At 37.9% G+C, this 20749-nt stretch overlaps 1 protein-coding gene across 1 annotated transcript; it reads right to left on the reverse strand.

The window, feature by feature from the left end:
- Positions 1–9028: 9028 nt before the first annotated feature.
- On the reverse strand, positions 9029–20372 carry ppp2caa (protein phosphatase 2 catalytic subunit alpha a). The gene is made up of 7 exons (XM_049475249.1): positions 19809–20372; positions 16269–16478; positions 15016–15189; positions 14655–14744; positions 13729–13890; positions 12602–12720; positions 9029–11795 (listed from the first exon to the last, which is right to left on the reverse strand). The coding sequence occupies exons 1-7, from the start codon at positions 19908–19910 to the stop codon at positions 11723–11725; spliced, it is 930 nt and encodes a 309-aa protein (XP_049331206.1). The 5' UTR covers positions 19911–20372; the 3' UTR covers positions 9029–11722.
- Between the last annotated feature and the right edge of the window lie 377 nt (positions 20373–20749).

Below are 20749 nucleotides of genomic sequence, written 5' to 3' on the forward strand. Positions count from 1 at the left end.
ACAGATTTTCATTTAGAATAAACCCAAATAAACATAAATTCACTGGTCAGTGACCAGTAATTAACTCTATTAAACATTAAAATAAACCCAAATAAACATTAACTATAAAGCTTTTTATTCCTGAGCCCATTTCTTTTGGGGCTGTGGGTTGCCAGTTCCACTGTTCTCCCAGGTGTAACGCCCACCTGTATGTGTCTAAGTGTGTGCATGTTCATTTATGGAGTCTAGGGGGAACCTGAAAAGTACTAAATATACTCATTTAATCCATTTCCGAGCTGAATTTAACCTCAGCAGGATATTCCCCGGAGTAGCGTGAGTGCATTATGTAGAGCTGTAATTATCCTTCGCTTCAGTTCACACTCAGCCCCTCACAGACGTGAAGTTCTCTAGAGTTAATGCACTCTAAAACGTCCAGCATCTTTAAAACATCTCATGAGCTCTGCAGTGATGTATTTTTATGCTTCCATTAAATTCCTGTAAGGGTAGAGAAAAATTCAGGATTTCTTTTTATGTAAGATGACTCAGAACACACTGCACTAGACTGGCAGGACATGGGTGGGTGTGTATGCTCGGGAGGAAACTTCAGACTATTTTAGAGTGGACTTCTATAGTTCTTGGTTGTGTACTGGGAATTCTAATACATTTTTTATCCCTGTGTGCATCTGGTTTTACATAATTTGATGAGTTGATGAGTCTATAAGGGTTGAGTTAATCAGTAGGTTCTATAGAGTTATAGCGCAGCTAAATGGCAATAAGTGATTGACTACACTGTATGTCCGAATATTTGTGGACACCCTTTCTAATGAATGCATTCAGCTGCTTTAGTTTGCACCCATTACACCCATTGCCACAATGCCTAATGCCAGGAATGGGCTAGAGCGGTATAAAGCCCCCCAGTATTGAGCTGTGGAGCAGTGGAACTGGAATGATGGAGCTCCAACCAGTACTTTTGGGACGAGTTGGGGATTTATAGATAATATTTTAACATCCTGACCTCACTTTTGCTCTCTTAATACAATCAAATCCTCACAGCAATGCCTAAAACTAGTAGAAAGCATTTCTTAGACTTTAGAGTGAAAGACAACAAAAGCAGGAGCTTTTTATGCAGAGCTTTTACAGGAAACATAAAAACGATCAGACTGGAATACAAAAAAAAGCAAGAGAGAGAAAACTAATGAGAAAGAGGGAAAGAAAAAGAGAGAAAACAAATGGGAAAGAGAGAACAAAGTGAAAGTGGAAGAGAAAAAAGAGAGTTAAAAAGTGAAAGAGAATGAGAGAGAGCAAAAGAAAGAGAAAGAGAGAAGAAATGAAAAAAACAGAGAGAGCAAATGTAAAAGTGGAAAATAAAAAAGAGAGAAAAAGAACAAATGAAATTAGAGAAAGAACAAATGTGAAAGAGTGACAGAACAAAAGAGAGAATGAGAACAAATAATAGAGAGTGAGGGAAAGTGAGATAACAAATGAGAACAGAGAGAACAAATGTGAAAGAGACAGAGAAAAAAAGAGAGAAGGAACAAACAAGAGAGAAGAGAGGGAATTAACAAATGAGAAAGAAGAGGATGAGAAAAGAGAGAGAAATAGAGAATAAATAAAAGAGGACAAATGAAAAACAGTGAGACCAAATGTGAAAAAGGGAAATAAAAAAGAGAAAAAGAGAAGAAATGAGAGTGAGAGGGAGAAACAATAAGAACGATAAATAGAAAAATGAGAGAGAAAGAGAATAAATAAGAGAGAGAAGGAATGTGAGAGAGGGAAAGAAAAAAGAGAGAAAGAGAAGAAATGAGAAAGAGATAGAGAGAGAGAACAAATGAAGGAGAGTGAGAGAAAGAGAGAGAATAAATGAGAAATGGAGAGAACAACTGTGAAAGAGAGAAAAAGAGGGAAAGAGAACAAAGAAGAGAGAGGGAGAGAAAGTAGAAAGAACAAATAAGTAAGAGAATAGATAAAAAAACAGAGAACAAATAAGAAAGAGGACAAATAAGATATAGATTAGAAAGAAGGAGAAAAAAGAGAAAGAGAACAAACAAGAGAGTGGGAGAAAAAAACAAAGGAAAGAAATGAGAGATAAATATGAAAGAGAGTGATATAGAAAACAAATGAGAAAAAGAAAGAGTGACGACAAATCAACGAGAGAAAAAACAAAAAGTGATAACGGATAAAAAATAGAGATAAAGGAAAGAAAGAGAGAGAGAGAGAAAGAATGAAAGACATTAGCAAAAGGGAAACAGCATGAGAAAGACAATAAGTGAGAAATAGAGAGCGATAAAATGAACAAATGAGAGAGAAAAAGAAAAAAGAGATAAGAGGACAGGAGAGAGAGAGAAATAAACAATTGAGAGAACAAATGTGAAAGAGGGACAGAAACATAGAAAAAGAGAACAAAGGAGAGAGAACAAATGACAACAAAAAAGAACCATTAAGAAAGAGAACAAATTAAAAATAAAAAGAGAGAAATAAGTTAGCAAGATAAGAGTGCATAAGAAAGACAAGAGGTGAAAAAGGAGAGATAGAGGAAAGAAAAAGTAAAAGAGAAAGAGGGTGATAAGAATGAAGTAAGGATGGAGGGAGGGAGAAACAGATGGGAAGAGTGAGAAAGAAAGAAAGAATGAATGGCTGGGATTAGGAAAGAGAGAGAGAGGTGGAGAGGAGAAGTGAAGAAGTGTGGATTTTGGTCCGAGTGCTGAGGCTGTTGTTGCTTAAGAGTTTTTACATAATAAGCAAACACACACACACACACACACACACACACACACAATCGTTCCTGCTCAGACACACGTGCACACACGCACACACACACACACACACACACACACACTAATTACACCATCTGGAAGATTGGCTTACGCTCCTCAAATGTTGATTTTTTTCCTCTCAGTCACAGAAACACAGGAATACAGCAGTGTGTTTTACACCCAACACTGTAACTCCACCCCTCACCAACACACACCCCTCAGCTACAGTGTGTGTGTGTGTGTGTGTTCACCTGCACTACACTGTATACCTTAACTATACACACACGGTTCAGATTGTTTTATTGTTTTGTAAGTTATTGTCAGTGAGGTATTGGTTAGATTAGTTTTTTTCTGTTTTTGGGTGTTTTTCAAGTAAGGCTTATTTTAATTAGTTATAAAAATTACAGTACTGTATTTTTCACACTATAGGGGGCACTAGATTATGAGGGGCATTATGCGACACTAGTAGGGATGTAAAGCTAAGCTAAGTAAACAAAACTTCAATTCTTAAAAAAAGAGCACTGGACGATAATCTACACAGATTCATACCCTAAAAAATGTTTCTTTGGGTGAGTAAAGCGCTTCTGTTTATTTACAGTAAGCGTAGATTTCCAGATTTCCACTAAGGCTGGGTGCAGCAGTATTAGCATTAGCAACTAACTGCAAGTGCTAGCCACTGTTAGCGGATAAGACCACCTGACAGCGCTACACTGAGAAACCCTGAGTGTTCGGTAAGCCAGGGTGATATTAGCTAGCGGTTCGTCCCACGTAGCTTGATTTAACATGGAAAACGTGCAGACTACAGTCTGATATATTCACCTCTGAATGGCAAAAGAGCTAGTGCTGTGGTTAGCAGCTAATGCTAATACTGCTCCAGTCTCAGTGCTGGAGAACTAAACTGAAACTCCTATATAACTCTGTACTTCAGCAAAACGTCTTTACTGCTCCTTAATACCTGACTGGTAAAACTCATACATAAAATACACCGGATTAAAAGACACACTGATGATTTTTGGGAAAATGAAAGGATTTTAAGTGCACCTTAGAGTGCAAAAAACATGGTATATAAAAAGAAGAATAAAGGGCATTACTGCAATAAAAAAAGTTATTTGTTAATGCCCTTGTTTTATAAGAAACACTGGAGAAGCAGGTGTCCACAAACTTTTGGACATGAAGTGATTATTTCCTGATCACTGATTTGTACGTTCTCCGTGTTCTCTCTGGTTTTGCTGAATCAGCTGCTCTCCATCTGGTCCTGGTGTGTGGCGTGCTGGTATGTACTGTACCCGTGTGTGTGCCCGCGGGGAAGGAGGAAGACGGGTGCTTCCGTCATACTGTAACCAGGCTCACCTTTCCTGGCCTTCCCTCAGCCTGCATTATGTTGCGTTTTGCCCAGCGGGTTATTTTTATCCTCCTCCTCCTCCTGCAGCAGGTAGTTAGTTAGAGTTTCACAGGCAGTTCCTCGGCAGGAAGAACCCGCAGGTGTCTGCGTTAGTCTGCAGTAAAGCGATACCTGGAACCCAAACCTCTAGTCTAGTGAGTGACTTAACCAAACAGGAACTGAATGGATCAAATTCTTCGACACCTGCCAGCAAATATAAATAAATTAACTAATTTTTAAAAGTATTTTTCACTCTTAAAATCCTTTAATTTACTCGTCAGTGCGCCTTATGTATAAATTCTACCAGTCAGGTATTAAGGAGCAGTAAAGTCACTCTGCTGAAGTACAGAGTTATACAGAAGTTTCAGTTTAGTTCTCCAGCAATAATAGCATAACCCACTAACTATGCTAAGCGCTAGCTCTTTCGCCGTTCAGAGGTGATTATTACTGGCCTGTAGTCTGCTGCTAACCCTGGCTAGCACTGCTGGAGGAGCATTAGCATTACCCACTGACCATGCTAAGCGCTAGCTCTTTCGCTGTTCAGAGGTGAGTATTATTAGCCTGTAGCCTGCTGCTAACCCCGGCTAGCACTGCTGGAGCAGCATTAGCATTAGCCGCTAAACGTGCTTTCGCCGTTCAGAGGTGAGTATATCGGATTGTAGCGTAGACAAACCACTAGCTAATATCACCCTGGCTGACCGTAACACTCAGTGTAGCGCAGTCATCTGCATTTAGTAGCGCTAATTGCGGCAGGTGACAAAGGACATGGTGACATCCCTGTTCCTTACTAGTGTTGTATAATGCGCCTCATAATCCGGTGCACCTTATGTGTAAAAAAATACATCAGAAAATAGACATTTATTAAAAGTGCACCTTAGAATCCAATGTGCCTTATAGTGCAAAAAATACGGTAAAATAAGTGACATTTTTAAGGCATTTAAAAACAAATAAACACTCAAAGCCACTTGTTTTTACACAATAATTTACTATATGTAAGACTAACCGAGAAAGTTTTACACCTCTCCAACTCATAAAGTGACCTCCAAAACAACCGCATATTTCTACAGTTCTTCAGCAGTCTTCCATCCTATGAACTAATCTGTTCATACCTGTCAAGACTCCCGTTTTGGCTGGGAAACTACCGTATTTTACCCCTCGGCACTCCTTTGTTTTTTTTCCTCGTAAATTTCCCATATTATATTCTAATAAAAAAACATTCCTGTGCCTCTCCATACTGAAATGTCACTAACCTGCTGCAAGTGTGAGTTCTGGTGAGGAACAACAAATCAGAGAGATGGATGGATGCAAGAAGAGAGAGGGCATTCCTGCCTGAAAACAGAAAAGGTACTGGTGCTTATGCTAACAACTGCTAAATAATTACTTTATCAATATTTATGTAACTCTAATATTCTCAGAATAATGTGTGCGCATTGATGCTTGGCGGTTACTTATAAAACAGGGCCTGCCAGTAAAACTCTTTGCAACATTGTCATGTATAATGGAACGTTCTGTACTTATGGCGGAGAAGTGAGGGAGTCAGTCAAAGGTATAACAATAATAGCTTTAATAAAATGTGTGCTCAATATTTTCTAATAACTATCAGAGACACGCCGTGACTTAAAGTAGCACACTGCAAAAAATCTATTTGCAAAAACTAGACAAAATATATGCAAATTAAGACAAATATATGTATATTAAGCAAAAAAATCTGCCAATGGGGTAAGCAAAATTTTCTTGGTAAGATTTCTTACAAAAAGCAATGGCAAAGTCTCAAAATGAGTGAAGTAACACCTAAATCAAGCAACAAAAAAAAAAGTCACTGTTTTTGGACACAAGAATCAGAATAACTTGATTGCTGCTTGATTGTGCTTATTTTGAGTTTAAATTACTTAAAATATGGTACAAATTCTAAGTAAGAATGATTAAGATAATTATCGCTAAAATAAGCAAAATAATCTAACACTTAAACAATGCTTAGTAAGACAGAAAGTCTTATCAGAGAAAAAAATAAGATTTATTGCCTTAAATTTAGATAATTTCACTTGATAAGATTTAGTTTTTTGCAGTGCAGTAGCAGAAGTTTTATAACTTTTCAGTAAAAAGGCTCATTGTGTTTATGTAATTGGGTACTGAGTGTTCTACTAATGTAACAGGGGAGAATTCATCCGGCCGGAGCCACCAAGCTGATAACTCCTCTATTCAATTCTCAAAGTAACTTTTAGGCTGCAGCTGGGCGAGTAGATAACCATATTGTCATGGCAACAACACAAATTTGGGTTAAGCAATGCTAGCAAGATAACATATGTTTGATACAATTTTACACAAACAAGTATTAGTGACAAATCAGTTTAAACCAGCTCATGGTGTCTTCTCTTTTGTGAAGCAGTGGTTTTGACTTCACATGCTTGTGTCTGTGAAATATTCTTTGAACTCTTTCTTGCGTTTGGAAGATGTTCTCAGGGATCCCTGATTTAATAAGTTGTTATTTTGCTGAAGATCAAGTATCCTGTCTCTCTATACTCTATCTCTACTTCAGGCTTCCATTAAATTTAAATTAAATTTTAAAAATTAAATTATTTTTAAATCCAAAACTTGACAGGTATGCTACACATGTATATCCTATGTAACAGTAAACTGCATTACTGCATGTTGTGAGCTGCACACTCTTAAAATTAAACATTAGGCTCAAACAAACATTAAGGCAACATTTTTGCTTTTTTTTTTTAAACTGATTGGGTTTTTTTCCCTACACAGTGATTTACAGTGAGAGAGATTAGCCCTAAAAATCCCACCATGCAAAATGTTGTTGTCACTAAAATAAATGAAAGCTACATGTTTTATGCTTGTATATTTTTATGAAACACTACTTTAATTATGCCTCTTTACATATTGGCTTTTCGTATCATCACTGGGCTTAATACTTTGTCATTTTTTTAAAATGTGACTGATCCATATGTAAAATGTCAAAGGGTGCCATCTACTGGTCACAGTACAAAATGATCCGTTAATACATTGTTTGGATCAGCAATTTCAGTTAAATATATCATATAACAGACAATCACAGTAATATTATGAGAAGTGAAATTAAGTTTATAGGATTTACAGAAAGTGTGCAATAATTCTTTAAACTAAATTATTTGGGCACCCTTGTCATTTTGGGAGCCTCAAAACAAAACTCTCAAATCACCTGAAAACACAGATTGTTCAACATCATGATTTAGAGGAAAGATATAAAAGGCTTAATAATCTGAGATTTCAGCTTCAGTTTCCACTGTGAGAAACAGAGGGAGGAAATTGAAGAACCACAGAAAAAGTTCTAGATAAGACATGAAGTGGCTGAATATTATTGTAAATCTGTGGTGTGAATTAAGCGGCTGTTCATGATCAGAAACCTGAATCAAACCTGACTGAACTGGAGATGATTGTTTTGTAAAGAAGAATGATCCAAAATACCTTCAACCAGAAGCTTCAACCAGACTCTAACTGGAAGCTATAGGAAGAGTTTAGAAGCTGTTATTGCTGCGAAATGAGCATCTATTAAATATTGATGTAATTTTTATGTTTCTGGTGCCCAAATTTATACACTGCCTAATTTAGTTTAAAGAATTATTGCACACTTTCTGTAAATCCTATAAACTTCATTTCACTTCTCAAATATCACTGTGTTCATCCGATATATGATATATTTAACTGAAATTGCTGATCCAAACAACCAATGATTTATTAATGAAAATAACAATAAAAAAAATTATCAGGGGTGCCCTGATAACTTTTTCATGCGACTGTATGTATGTGCTAATGCTGATATATATATTTATCACTAACGGAGAGACTAGACTAGCTAACTTGTTCTTGCACAGACTGTGCACAGCTTTAAACACAATTTTTAATTAACAGATTAAATAAAACAAAAGATCTTTTTGGAACTAATACAAATAAATAAAACTGCATAACAGAGATAATTTGGGATGTCTGTTTTAATGATCTTAAGGAACGAGGGTGGCTGTTCTCAGGCCAGCTAATGAGTAGGGGTGTCACAATTTCAATATTTCACCGAAATCGATCGGAATTATGTCATGGTCTCAATCCTCGAAGTCAAAAAGAGGATAGACGGGCGCTAAATGGCGCAGAACGCTACGCAAATGGTGCAGCACACTGTAGCCGCATTGTGACTGCTCAGAGAGCAGCCCTTTCTCCAGAGAATGTGGACATTCTCATCTTCTTAAAGAAAAAAAAATAAATAACAGTTGTTTTGTCTAGCCTCAAATATGTTAATAGTTTTGGTACCTTAAGGAGCATCTTTCTCTCAGATAAAGTTAATAATATATCTTTGTTAAAGAAAAAAACTTCTCATTCTCAGGGAGAGTCTTATTTTTCATGTTTAACTGTTATAGTAGGATAGAGTTCAGTTTGTTAAGGCTCTAATTGTTCTATTATTTTGTACATGACTGTTCCTGTATTTTTTATTATTTATTTTGTAATGTTGCACCTTGCTGTTTTAATAGTGCACACTGCTGATACCAAAAACAACACTAGATGGCATTACATATATATATCTTAATTCAATTATTTAAATTTGACCATTGGTGCCTAATGTGGTGTATTACAGATCACTTGTATCACTTTGCATCACTTATATCAAGCCCACCTTTTAAATAAGCCTCTCTGCTGTTAAAAAAAAAGAAAAAAAAGAAAATCGAGAATCAAATCGAATCGTGACCCTAAAATCGGAAATAAAATCGAATCGAGGATTTAGAGAATCGTGACACCCCTACTAATGAGGCAAAGACACTTCATCACTTGATCAATTTACACCTGACCTGTGTTTTGTATGGCAGTGTACATGCACAGAGCGCACACACACAGTAAAAGAAGAGATTTCACACAATAAAAGAAGAGATTTCACACAACCGTCTGACATAAAAACAGCTTTATCTGAGATCTTCAGCCTTAAAAACAGGGTTTACATTTACATACTGTTGTAGCAAAAGCAGTCTAACCTTGTGTTTCCATCAGATACGAAAGAAAGGAAGAGAGAAAGTGCTCGTTTTTACAAAGTAGCAGGAAAAAACCAAACCACATGTAGCCGTTCTACAGTTCTAATTAACACTGATAAAGACTGGAGCAGAAAAGTGCGGGACAATACCGTTCAGTTTCATACTTCCCTTTAAAAATACAGAGAGAAATCTGATCTCCTCAGCTCAGAGATGACGGAGCAGATGACGGGGTGAGAGTGAGGTGCTGCTGATCGGTGAGTGGGGGATGATTCTATGCACGGCAGGATGCATTTTATTCACCACAACGTCAACACTGTACAGCCCGAAGCGCCTAGTGCACACCATCTGAAGAAGAAAGGACAGTGTAGAAGAATGCAGATAAATTATAGTAAGCTGTGTGGGTGAGGTGTGAAGTTCTCGTATCAGTGAAACTACAGTACGTCTTCTTTACTGTATCTCTATCTGTACATCTCTAAACAGCAGACCTCTTTCAGCACTGGGGGCATGGGACAGCAGGGCACAACCTAATGTGGGGTATAAAAAACACGGTGTTAATGATTAAGATTGTCAATGTCAGAAATAAAATATCCATATTTTGTATTTTACTTTAAAGGAGAGGAAATTATTCTCTATTCTCTATAAGGGCAATTATTCCACAGTTAGTTCCGACCCTGCAATGTGATTGGCTGAGAGGCGTTCTATGAGTACCATTATAAGCCGGTAATGCACTGTAACCGAAGCTCTCCATGTATTACTCATTACAAATGGAGCCACATACAGGTAACCTAGCAATGATGCAGCGCTTACAAGCCAAACAGTACACTATTTTAACTCGCAGAGTTTTTTTTTTAACCAAACAGATCGTATTTTCTCATACTCTTTAACTCAAAATCTTTCAATAAACAGCGATAAAAGAACTGTAGTATAATTGCAATAATACACCCAAGGTTTGTGCTATTCCTCTCATGTATTATTGCTTAATTATAAGGCAGTTATGTCTGTTATCATGCTAAAAAAAGAACACTTTTTTCATAAAAGTGTTTTTGATTAGTATGTAAACTATTCACAAGCAACCAAGCCAAGCAACACCATCGTTACGAGAAACCATTAAGAAAAACAATTAGAAGTTCATCTCTCCAGATATACTTCAAATAAAATTTGCACATTTTCATGTTCAGGTTTTGTCAGAAATGTAATAAAACATTAATGGAAATTTAATTTTATGGTGCTGATATCAGTCGTAGCAATCTCTTTCCAATAATAATGCAGTTTTTTTGTGCATTTAAGCATTAAACTACAGTGAATGTATAGTGTTTGTGCTGATTTATTCGACTTTATTTTAGATGTTACAACTCATCCCTCTGCCTTTTACCATAAGTCCTGCAAATAAATGGGGAAATTTGCTATTTTTGTTCACAAAACTAATTAAACAAGAGATTTTTAAGGTGCTTGAAAAGCTGGCTGTCTAATATGAGAGTGTTTATTGTTATTGTGATAAATGCCATTACAATATGCTTTATGTAGTAAACTGTGGATATTATCGGAGACCCATTATGCAGTGTGAAACATCCTGACATAGCTTGATTCTATTTATGCCATTTTTTCTGCCTACTGTATATAAGCCGCACCTAAAATCCTTAGATTTTTTTCCAAAAGACGCTAGTGTGCCTTATAATCTGGTGCACCTTATGTATGAATTCTACCAGTCAGGTATTAAGGAGCAGTAAAGCCACTCTGCTGAAGTACAGAGTTATAAGGGTGAGCTTTTGATGAAGTTTCTCCAGCACTAAGGCTGGGTGCAGCAGCATTAGCAATAGCCGCTAACCGCAGCACTAGCTCTTTCGCCGTTCAGAGGCTATCTGATAGCACCCTGACTTATGGTAAAACTCAGGGTTCCTCAGTGTAGCACTATTGGGCAGCATTTACATTCCGCTAGTGCTGCGGTTAGTGGCTAATGCTAATGCTGCTGCACCCAGCCTTAGTGCTGGAGAAACTTCACAAAAAACTCACTCTTAGCCAAAACATTAGAAATCTAAGCTTACTGTAAATAAACGGAATACGTTTTCAGAAGAGAAATCTGTGTGGATGAACATCCAGCGGTCACTTAAGTTTGAAATAATTATTATTTTTTTTGTTTTTAAGAATTACATTTTCGTTTACTTAGGCGCTTCTCCCAACTTCCCCATTAGAAGGGAAACATGGCGACACCCTTGCTCACTTCGATGTAGGCATCCTTACTCGTGTCACTTATGTATGAGAACAGACCAGGAAATAGACGTTCATTGATAATGCGCCTTAAAATCCGGTGCGCCTTATAGCCCGAAAAATACGGTATATTACAATATATTAATCTGGCTCAAATAATTTAGAAAATATTAAAATAAATAAATACATTAGGTTGTGTCCCACTCTGCCCATGTTCTTATATACTGTGGAATCCTTGTCTGCATTATCATTAATGCTGCTGATGGCACACATTTTGGTCCATGGACGAATGCAGGAACTCAGGGGGCCACTATTAAAATGAGAGGAGCTGATGAGGAGTCAGTCCGAGAGCTAGATGGCGCAGTGGAACATCTTTCATCATGTTGATCAGGCACACAGGAGAGACTCTACAGGAAGTAGTCTGGAGTACGGCGGGTGACGTGTGGCTCGCCTCTTCTTGGTGCAGGATCAAACTGCAAACTGGAGGGAAAAAAACGAATACAGAACACCATCAGTATTCTTTACTCAATAAATCACTAATATTAGAATAAATATAAATAACATTCTTATGAAAAGTGAAAAGTGGTGGTTTTACATCACCGTGTTTATTAAAACACCCCCAATGCTTTCCCTATGATGTGTAGTATTGTTTATAGTTCTTATCTATTTAGCATCTGGTTTGGTACTAAACTCTAAACCATATCTTTTTCATTAATAGCTGAAATGTGTTCCATACCAGTCCTGCTTAAAATTTTATAAACATTTCCTAACCTTTTAAAAAAACTTGGATTGTGGTAATTTCCACCTCCGCAGCGTCCTCACAGGTTCAACTGTGCTATAGACGTTGATGCAAATCGGTCAATCAATAGTAGCTGAATTTTTTTTCTTCTTCTAATTTTCTCCCATTTCTCTTCCCAATTTAGCCAGTCCGATTGTCCCACCCATTCAGCTGCTAGTCAGCTGTATATCCAAAAATTTACATAAGTGCATATAGTGCATGTCTATGCCCTCACGAGCCAAGCTGTTTAGGTTCCTTTTTTAGCTCATTTTCTACCCAAAGACAACCAATTACCACACCCACTCATTGGTTGCTTATAGAGCAAGGCCAGGCCAGATGCTCTCTCGGACTCCGGCTACTGATGGCGATCCGAGAATTGAACCAGTGATCCTCCAATCATATTGGAAGAATCTTAAGCCTTTGATGCACTACACAACATTTTAAAGTGGGAGCAGATTATGAACAGAATGGATGCCCTCACGAGCCTTCATCCCTATACTATACTCACAATGAATACTTGAGCGTGTCATCCAGTTCCATAATAGCCGCCTGATTTCCACAGCGATAGCAGTAATTTGGAGCACTGAAGATGGTAACGACGTTTCGCTCGTGACACCAGTTGTATCCCTAAAACAACAGTTTAGAAACATCATTATATCACCAGGTTTCCTACACATTTTAAATTTAAGGGTTCCATACTTTTCCAGACCCTAATTTTCAGACTTATCTATTAAAAAAAAATACACAGCTCTGGAAAAAATTAAGAGACCCATTTAGTTTCTTAATCAGTTTGTCTGATTTTGCCTATTTATAGATATATGTTTGAGTAAAATGAAAATTGTTGTTTTATTCTATAAACTACAGACAACATTTCTCCCAAATTCTAAATATAAATATTGTCATTTAGAGCATTTATATAACAAAAAAAGATGGTGAGCTTCCAGACCTCAAATAATGCAAAGAAAACAAACAAGTTCATATTCATACAGTTTTAAAAGTTCAGAAATCTATATTTGGTAGAATACCCCTGGTTTTTAATCACAGTTTTCATACATTGTAGCATGTTCTCCTACACCAGCCTTACACACTGCTTTTAGGTTACTTTATGCCTTTACTCCTGGTGCAAACATTTAAGCAGTTCAGTTTGGTTTGATGGCCTCTGATTATCCATCTTCCTCTTGGTTAGATTCCAGAGGTTTTGAATTTGTTAAAATTAAAGAAACTCATCATTTTTAAGTGGCCTCTTATTTTTTTCCCCAGAGCTGTATATGCCATTATGTCACCAAAAATACTCTCGGTACAGAGGACGGGGTGACTAGACACCGGATTTTTTTACTTGACATACAGTGTCTTCCGCCCCCATTGTTGAAGATGTCAACGATTTCACACATGTGAGCATAGTGCACAGTGGTCACCAGCTTTCTGCAGAGTCACTACATCACTACACACCTCCAAACTTCATGTAGCTTCAGAGTAGATCAAGAACAGTAGAGAGACTCATGGAGTTTCAATGGCCGAAGAGCTCAAATCCATCCAAGCCTCTCAACACCAAACAGCACAGGATACTTTTATAGGCAATAAAGTGTATTTTAGAGCTAATAGTGCCCCCTTGATTTTAACAGACCGACGGTTTACCTCCATTACTAGCTGGTGGGCTCGGGACACGAGGGTCAGGCAGTTAGCGTGATTGAAGGTTTCGGAGATGTCCTGTCCGAAGGTGTATCCGGCTCCTCTGGGAGAAATCCCCCAGCCGCCGCGGTCATCAGGGTCTGACCACAGCAGATCACACATAGGACCCTACAGAAAGAATACAATCAGACACGGTTATATATTTGTTTATTTCTCATACCTGGTGGATGAATTTAAAGCATAACATTGAAATGAACTGAATAAATCACTTGAAATCTTACATAAATGTTTAACTTTTAAATATATTAAATAAAAAAATAGTAGCTAACATAAAAAAAGAAATGTCAGATCATAACTCAAATCTGCCCGTGAATCCTGACAGTGTGGAGCAGTGTTTAAAAATTCACTATCAGCAACGGGTGTGGAAAGGCGGGATTACAGTGTGATGAGCATGATAACATGATAACAACCTCAGGGAAGCACCGCGTGCGCTCTCTACACAGAGACGTCTCGCTGTGCAATATAAGCTAGGCTACCGGTAGCGATGCCTCCATGACAAATTCTGGACTACTTTTCCCTTTTAGTATAATGACTTTACTCTCATGATATTATGTCTTGACATGTGACTTTTCCAGGTAGACTCATGAAAGATGAAAAATCTGTCAAAATCAATACGTTCTGCATAATATTTATATTACAAAAACATTATTATGGTATTTTAGCTGATGCTTTTATACAGAGCGACTTACAAAGTTATTTCTATTACAGAGGTGAACTAATGTATTGCCCAAGGACTCTTATTGGTATAAAACAGCATAGTCACCCAGACTGGGAATTGAACCCCAGTCTCCCACAATATGTGGTAGCTCAAAAGCAGGCGGTGGTGTTATCCACTGCACCTGGGTTCCAGAAACCAGACATCAGACACTGACCTCGTGTGGGACCTCCTGAATGCGGTCCAGCGCTCGGATATGATCCAGGGTATCAATGGACGGGGAAAGTCCTCCATGGAGACAGAAGATCTAGAAGACCAGACAGAGAATGATTTATATGTGTTAATGGGAATGGGTCTCTAATATAGCGTCAATCATCATATATTATCACTGATTAAATAATTAAACATTAATATCACTTTTTACATTAATCTCCAATAAAAATTGCCTTTCTTGTCTTTCTGACAGCAGTGATAAGCATTTATATGAAAGACATTTTTCCCACAGGATTTATGAGGAGGTAATTTAAACACAGTACACATTTATAACCATCAAGCAACAATTCAGCCGGTGGGTGTACCTGTGTGTCCACCAGGGCTGTGAGAGGAAGGTAGTCAAACAGGTCTGTGAAATATTTCCACACGTTAGCGTTGCCGTATTTCCTCAGACACTCGTCGTAGAAGCCGTAGACCTGCGTGATCTGCCGGCTCTCGTGATTCCCTCTGAGGATGGTGATTCTCTCTCTATAACGAACCTGTACGATTAAAAAACAGCTCTTTATGTACCGTATTTTTTGCACTATATAGCGCACTTAAAAATCTTTAATTTTCCCCAAAATCATCAGTGCGCCTTATAATCTGGTGGGTAAATTTATGAATGTGTGAATTTTACCAGTCAGGTTGTACAGGAGTTTCATTTTAGTTCTCCAGTAGTATTAGCATTAGCCACTAACTGTACTAAGTGCTATTAGCTTATTATCGTTAGCAGTTTGACGCTAATGCTAATGCCCCAGATTTAGTAGAAATCTGTAAATCTAAGCTTATTGTAAATAAATGAAAGTGCTTTACTCAACCAAATAAACAGTTTTCAGGAGAAAAAGAATTACAGTTTTGTTTACTTAACCTTAGCTTAGCTTTAGCTAAATAAGAAGGAAAACATTGCGTCACCCTTGTGCCTTAACAGAGTCGCATAAATGCACCTTATAGTCCGGTGAGCCTTATAGTGAGAAAAATACGATATTAGTTCTTAATTAATTTTTTTTAGAAAATTCTGACCATGTCTCCCAACCCACCACTTTACCTAGTAACATTTGTAAGAGGTTTCTTGTTTGTTTCTGCACAAACAGCAGCACAATCAACAACTGCACAAGATTGTGCACCTCCATGTTGGCTGTATCTAAATCTCCTAGGTAACACTGGTCACGTGCATGTTGTTGCGTGTGGTCAGAAATCTGGTGGTGTAGTGGATCATGCCCTGTCAGGTAGTGTGTGTCTATACTGGTTCATATTCTATAAAAATCAGTAAGAACCGTGGTGTAGTGTAATATATCCATTCTGTTTATAATCTGCTCCCACTTTAAAATGTGTAGTGCATCAAAGGCTTAAGATTCTTCCAATATGATTGGAGGATCACTGGTTCAATTCTCGGCTCGGCATCAGTGGTCGGAGTCCGAGAGAGCATCTGGCCTGGCCTTGCTCTACAAGCCACCAATGAGTGGATGTGGTAATTGGTTGTCTTTGGGTAGAAAATGAGCTAAAAAAGGAACCTAAACATGACGTTTTTTGGCTTAGAAACCCACATAAACATCATAAAAATGAAACGCAAGACCTTTACCTTTAAGGACACTAGCAGTGTGACAGTCTCTACAGAGTAATAGCCTCGGTCCACATAGTCTCCCATGAAGAGATAGTTGGTGTCTGGTGATTTTCCGCCGATCTTAAAGAGCTCCATGAGGTCGTGGAACTGGCCGTGGACATCTCCACACACTGTGACGGGGCAGCGCACCTCCTGAACGTTGGACTCCTTCGATAAAATTTCTTTCGCCTGAAAGATTGACAGAGAAACTCATAATCAGACTGAAACCAGGCCTGTGAGGATCATTTTCACTGAAATTATAACAAAGTGCTTCTTCTGTATCGTCCGTGGTGATACATTACATGCAGAAATAAAATGAAATAAAAACACATGTCAAGAACAATATACATCTAATAATAATGCAGTTATTTCATTGTACCAGGGGATCGCACCAATGGGATCGTTGGCTCTGTTTTGCGCTTGGAAAGGTTAGGGCTAAATTGCCCTTCACAGACTTCCCAAGTCTCCCAGAAGTCGCGAGAGTCTACCGCCACAAACGCAGAGAAAGCCACTCCCCTTTGTGTGCATATTCATGAAGCACATGCAAAACAGAGAGTGTCTGATTGGCTTGGCCGGTTCTCTGCAAAGAGTCTGTGAGTCAGCCAATCAGTTTTAGTGTGGGTGGGCAGTGTTTTTTTCCCCTCCTGGACGGGATGCATTCAGGAGCATCATGGCTCCCATCAAAACTCATTTCACCTCTGACTACTCTAAAGTATATCCATGTCTGATAAAAGTAGAAAACAATGAAAGTCTACCAGCTAGCTAGCTACCTAACTTTTTCCTTCCACCTTAAATGGTGCAACAGACAGCAGAGATAGCAGCATTTAAGGTGGAATGAAAAATAAAACAAAAAAAAGCTACTAAAAGCTAATTTAATTAAGGAATGAAAAATAATAATTCATCACTGCAGCACCTTCCCCCTGTCTGAAGACATACAATATAATAGGCCCTAAAGTTAACTAGCTAAGCAGCAACTAGGTTACTGAACTTTAGCGCTCCACTGCTTTAACGCTATATCTGTATCGGGTGCTTTTTAGGGGGATGATTTCACCCTTTCTTCCACTTATAACTCTGTTCCAAGGGGAAGAGTTACACTCGAAAACAAGGGATACAGGTACAAAAGAGAAATGGAATCGAGTCTTGCTTTAAAACACCATGTTCGTGTCTTTAACTGCTGGTACAGTATTGCTCATCATTTGGAGATGAGCCAGGACAGTCTGCAGTGTTTCTATTTCAGTCCCGGAGCGCCTCTGCTCTTCACACTAATCGTTTCCCTGCTCTTAACCAGCACATCTCCAGCACCACACAGAGAGCCTGTGTGCGGAAGCACTGTGGCCCAACATGACTGAGCTGAGTTTCTGTCAAATCGTGGACATCAGTAGTGCACTAGTGCAGATCAGATCTGAGACCAGGCCTAAAAGTATCAGTATCAGGTGTCCAGTCTAAGAACAAGAGCAAACAGATTATGATCAGCTTAATAAAATGACATTATATTATATTATTACTTATGCATGATATACATCTTTATTAATGGAATAAATTGATTGATTGAATATTGATAGATAAAACAGATATCTATACATCCATCAAAAAAAAAGGTTTACTGTTATTAACCGATTAAGCATCCAAATCTCAGTCTGGCTTTTATTCTAATTTATTTTATTAGCATTTTAACACTTTTACTATGCAATTAAATATAATACTAAACAATTGTGCTTTAAACGATGCATTAATCACTTTTGTAAATATATTTTCTATTTAAATAATAATTGACTGGTGTGATTGATGATCTGAGGAGCATTGCATAAGACAGCCAGTCACCAATAGTAGTGATATGAGGGACACTAACAGCTCAGCGATTTGTGCAGGACATCCTGCAGCCACCTATTGCCCCTCAGTACCTTTCAAAAGTTTGGACACACCTTCTTATTCAATGTTTTGTTTATTTCTTTATTTTATTTATTTTCTACATGGTAGATTAATATTAAATACATCAAAACAATTAAGGGACACAAATGGAATTATGTAGTAAACAGTAAAAAAGTGTTTGTCCTCCACCTGACCCAATCCCCTGATCTAAACCTGATGAACTGAGATGGTGATTTGAGGTGATTTAATTGGGATGAGCTGGAGCTTCACAGCGTAAAGGAAAAGCAGCAGCTATTGTTCAACACCTCCAGAAACTCCTTCCTTCAAGACACTGAGAAAACTATTCCAGGTGACTCTCTCTCATGAAAACACTGAGATTAAAATACAAAGAGTGAGCAGATCTGTCCTCAAAGATAAATATGATACATAGAAGGATCTAAAATATAAAACATAATCTGTTTTTTTTAAACACTTTTTGTTTAATAAATAATTCCATGTGTTACTGTCAGTCAAAGTTTGCACACACTTCGTCTGTGTTTTTACATATTTTCCCACACTGTAAACTAATACTGAAGTCATTCAGAATATGAACACATAAGGAATCATGTAGTAACTAAAAAGTGTTACAAAAAAACATATTGTGTATATTGTACTTTATTGTTTAGTTTATCTATTTTTTGGTACTGAGTGCCATCCTTGCTATCCTTTTGCCCTAATACTGTGAATTTCCTCACCGTGGGACTAATAAAGGATTATCTTATCTTAACTTGTGGTTTCTGTAGCTGATAACTCTGATAAACGTATCCTGTGCAAGAGAGGAAACTCTTGCTTTTCCTTTCCTGGGGCGGTTCTGATGAGGGCCAGTTCCATCACTGATGCATTTTGACCATTTTGATGGTCTTTGCGACTGCACTTGAGGATCCTTTCAGTTTCAAGTTGTAGAGCTGTTATGGATTTACTGACCTTCATTTTTTAAAGCATGTTTTACTCGGTTTTTTGCTATAATTTGCATTATAACTTTACCTAAATGGGTGTGTCCAGTATTGTTTTATAGTGAAGGGCCTGCCTTCTTCAACACTTTGTTTACTGTATAAAGTAGGTCACACAGTTCTGCTCTCTTAGTAGAGCAGACTTCAACTCTAAACCTCCTCTAAAACAATTATTTAACATATTATCACCTCGCCGTTGGGCCAAATTTTGAGTTTTTATGTTTTACAGAAGATATAGGCCAAGCTTTATATTTTCTACTACAGATCTGCCTGACAACGAGCGGCGCTTCTAAAGTAGGACGAGCTTGGGTTGCTAACCTCGCCAAACTGGCATCAGCCAATGGTGTGCGTTTACGGTAGGTCAGCAGCCAATCAGATTGCTCATCGCCTCAACAGGAAGGTCAGCGGTGCGCGGATAAACCAATCAGCGCGGACATCGCCGCCTCTTGTGACAACTGCAGCAGCAGCAGTAGTATTATTATTAGCTGTTAAATTGACTGTACCAGATTTGTGTCTACAGATTATACGCCAGTTTTTAACCAATTATACACATTAAAACACGCTCAGCACAAAACTAGCTTTAATAATAAAGCATCAATACATACAAATACAAAGGAAAAACTGTTAAAATTACACATATTTAACCATTAAATCTACTTACTTTTTCGCATAAGATTTTCACTTGGTTTTCTGAGAGCTGCTTGCACTCGTTCAGCTGCTCGATCCACTGATCCAGCTCCTTAGTGAACACCTTCTCGTCCATACTGTCGAAAATAACTGAATTAAAGGAATATTAAAGAGTATAAAACGCGTTTAAATCCACAGATCAGCCGTTTTCCTCAAACTAGGGCTCCTATCGTCTCGTCCGCGGATTCCAGTCTCAAAATTACAGGCTTAACAGCAGCGAATCCGGTCAGATAAATAAAGAAATAGACGGTTTAAACTGTGTAAATGGGTTTCTACAGGTCAGATTATGAGTTATTGCTGTAAATAATGTAATAATGAGGATTTAGGCAGGGCAGGACTGGGCCTGCTGCTCCGCGCTGTGCTGATTCGCCGCTGCCCGCAGGAGAAGAATGTGCGCAGCGTTCACCGCGCAGAGGCGCCGCTCACCGTTCAGCACTAGAATAATACAGGGGTATGGAGTGGTATGAAGTTTGGGCACCCCTGATCATTTTCATGATTTTTCTTTATAAATTATTATTTGTTCGGATCAGCAATTTCAGTAAAATATATATTTAGGGATTTAAGGGGACTTTGTCATTTCACATTACATGTGGTACACAAGTTGAAACGAAATTGTATTCCAAATTGTATTCTAGTTTACACCCAAGAGCAATTTGCAATAGATAAATATAAGGAGAAAAAAAATGTGGGGAGCCCCTAAGGTGACATCATGTAAAAATAAATAATAATACAGGCCCGTAGCCATGCCTGTTGCTCCTAAGGCCATAGATAAAATAACGTTACAGTATAGAGGTGTAAAAAAAGGGGTTAAATATTGACATGTTTTTAAACGTATTATTTTGCTGTATTTATTCAGTGGGTCAGCATTTGGAGGGTCCACTTATGGGGGAAAAAGATTCCCCCCTTCACAATGCT

The sequence above is a fragment of the Astyanax mexicanus genome, chromosome 2 (assembly GCF_023375975.1).
Source record: "Astyanax mexicanus isolate ESR-SI-001 chromosome 2, AstMex3_surface, whole genome shotgun sequence".
NCBI classification, from domain to species: Eukaryota; Metazoa; Chordata; class Actinopteri; order Characiformes; family Acestrorhamphidae; genus Astyanax; species Astyanax mexicanus.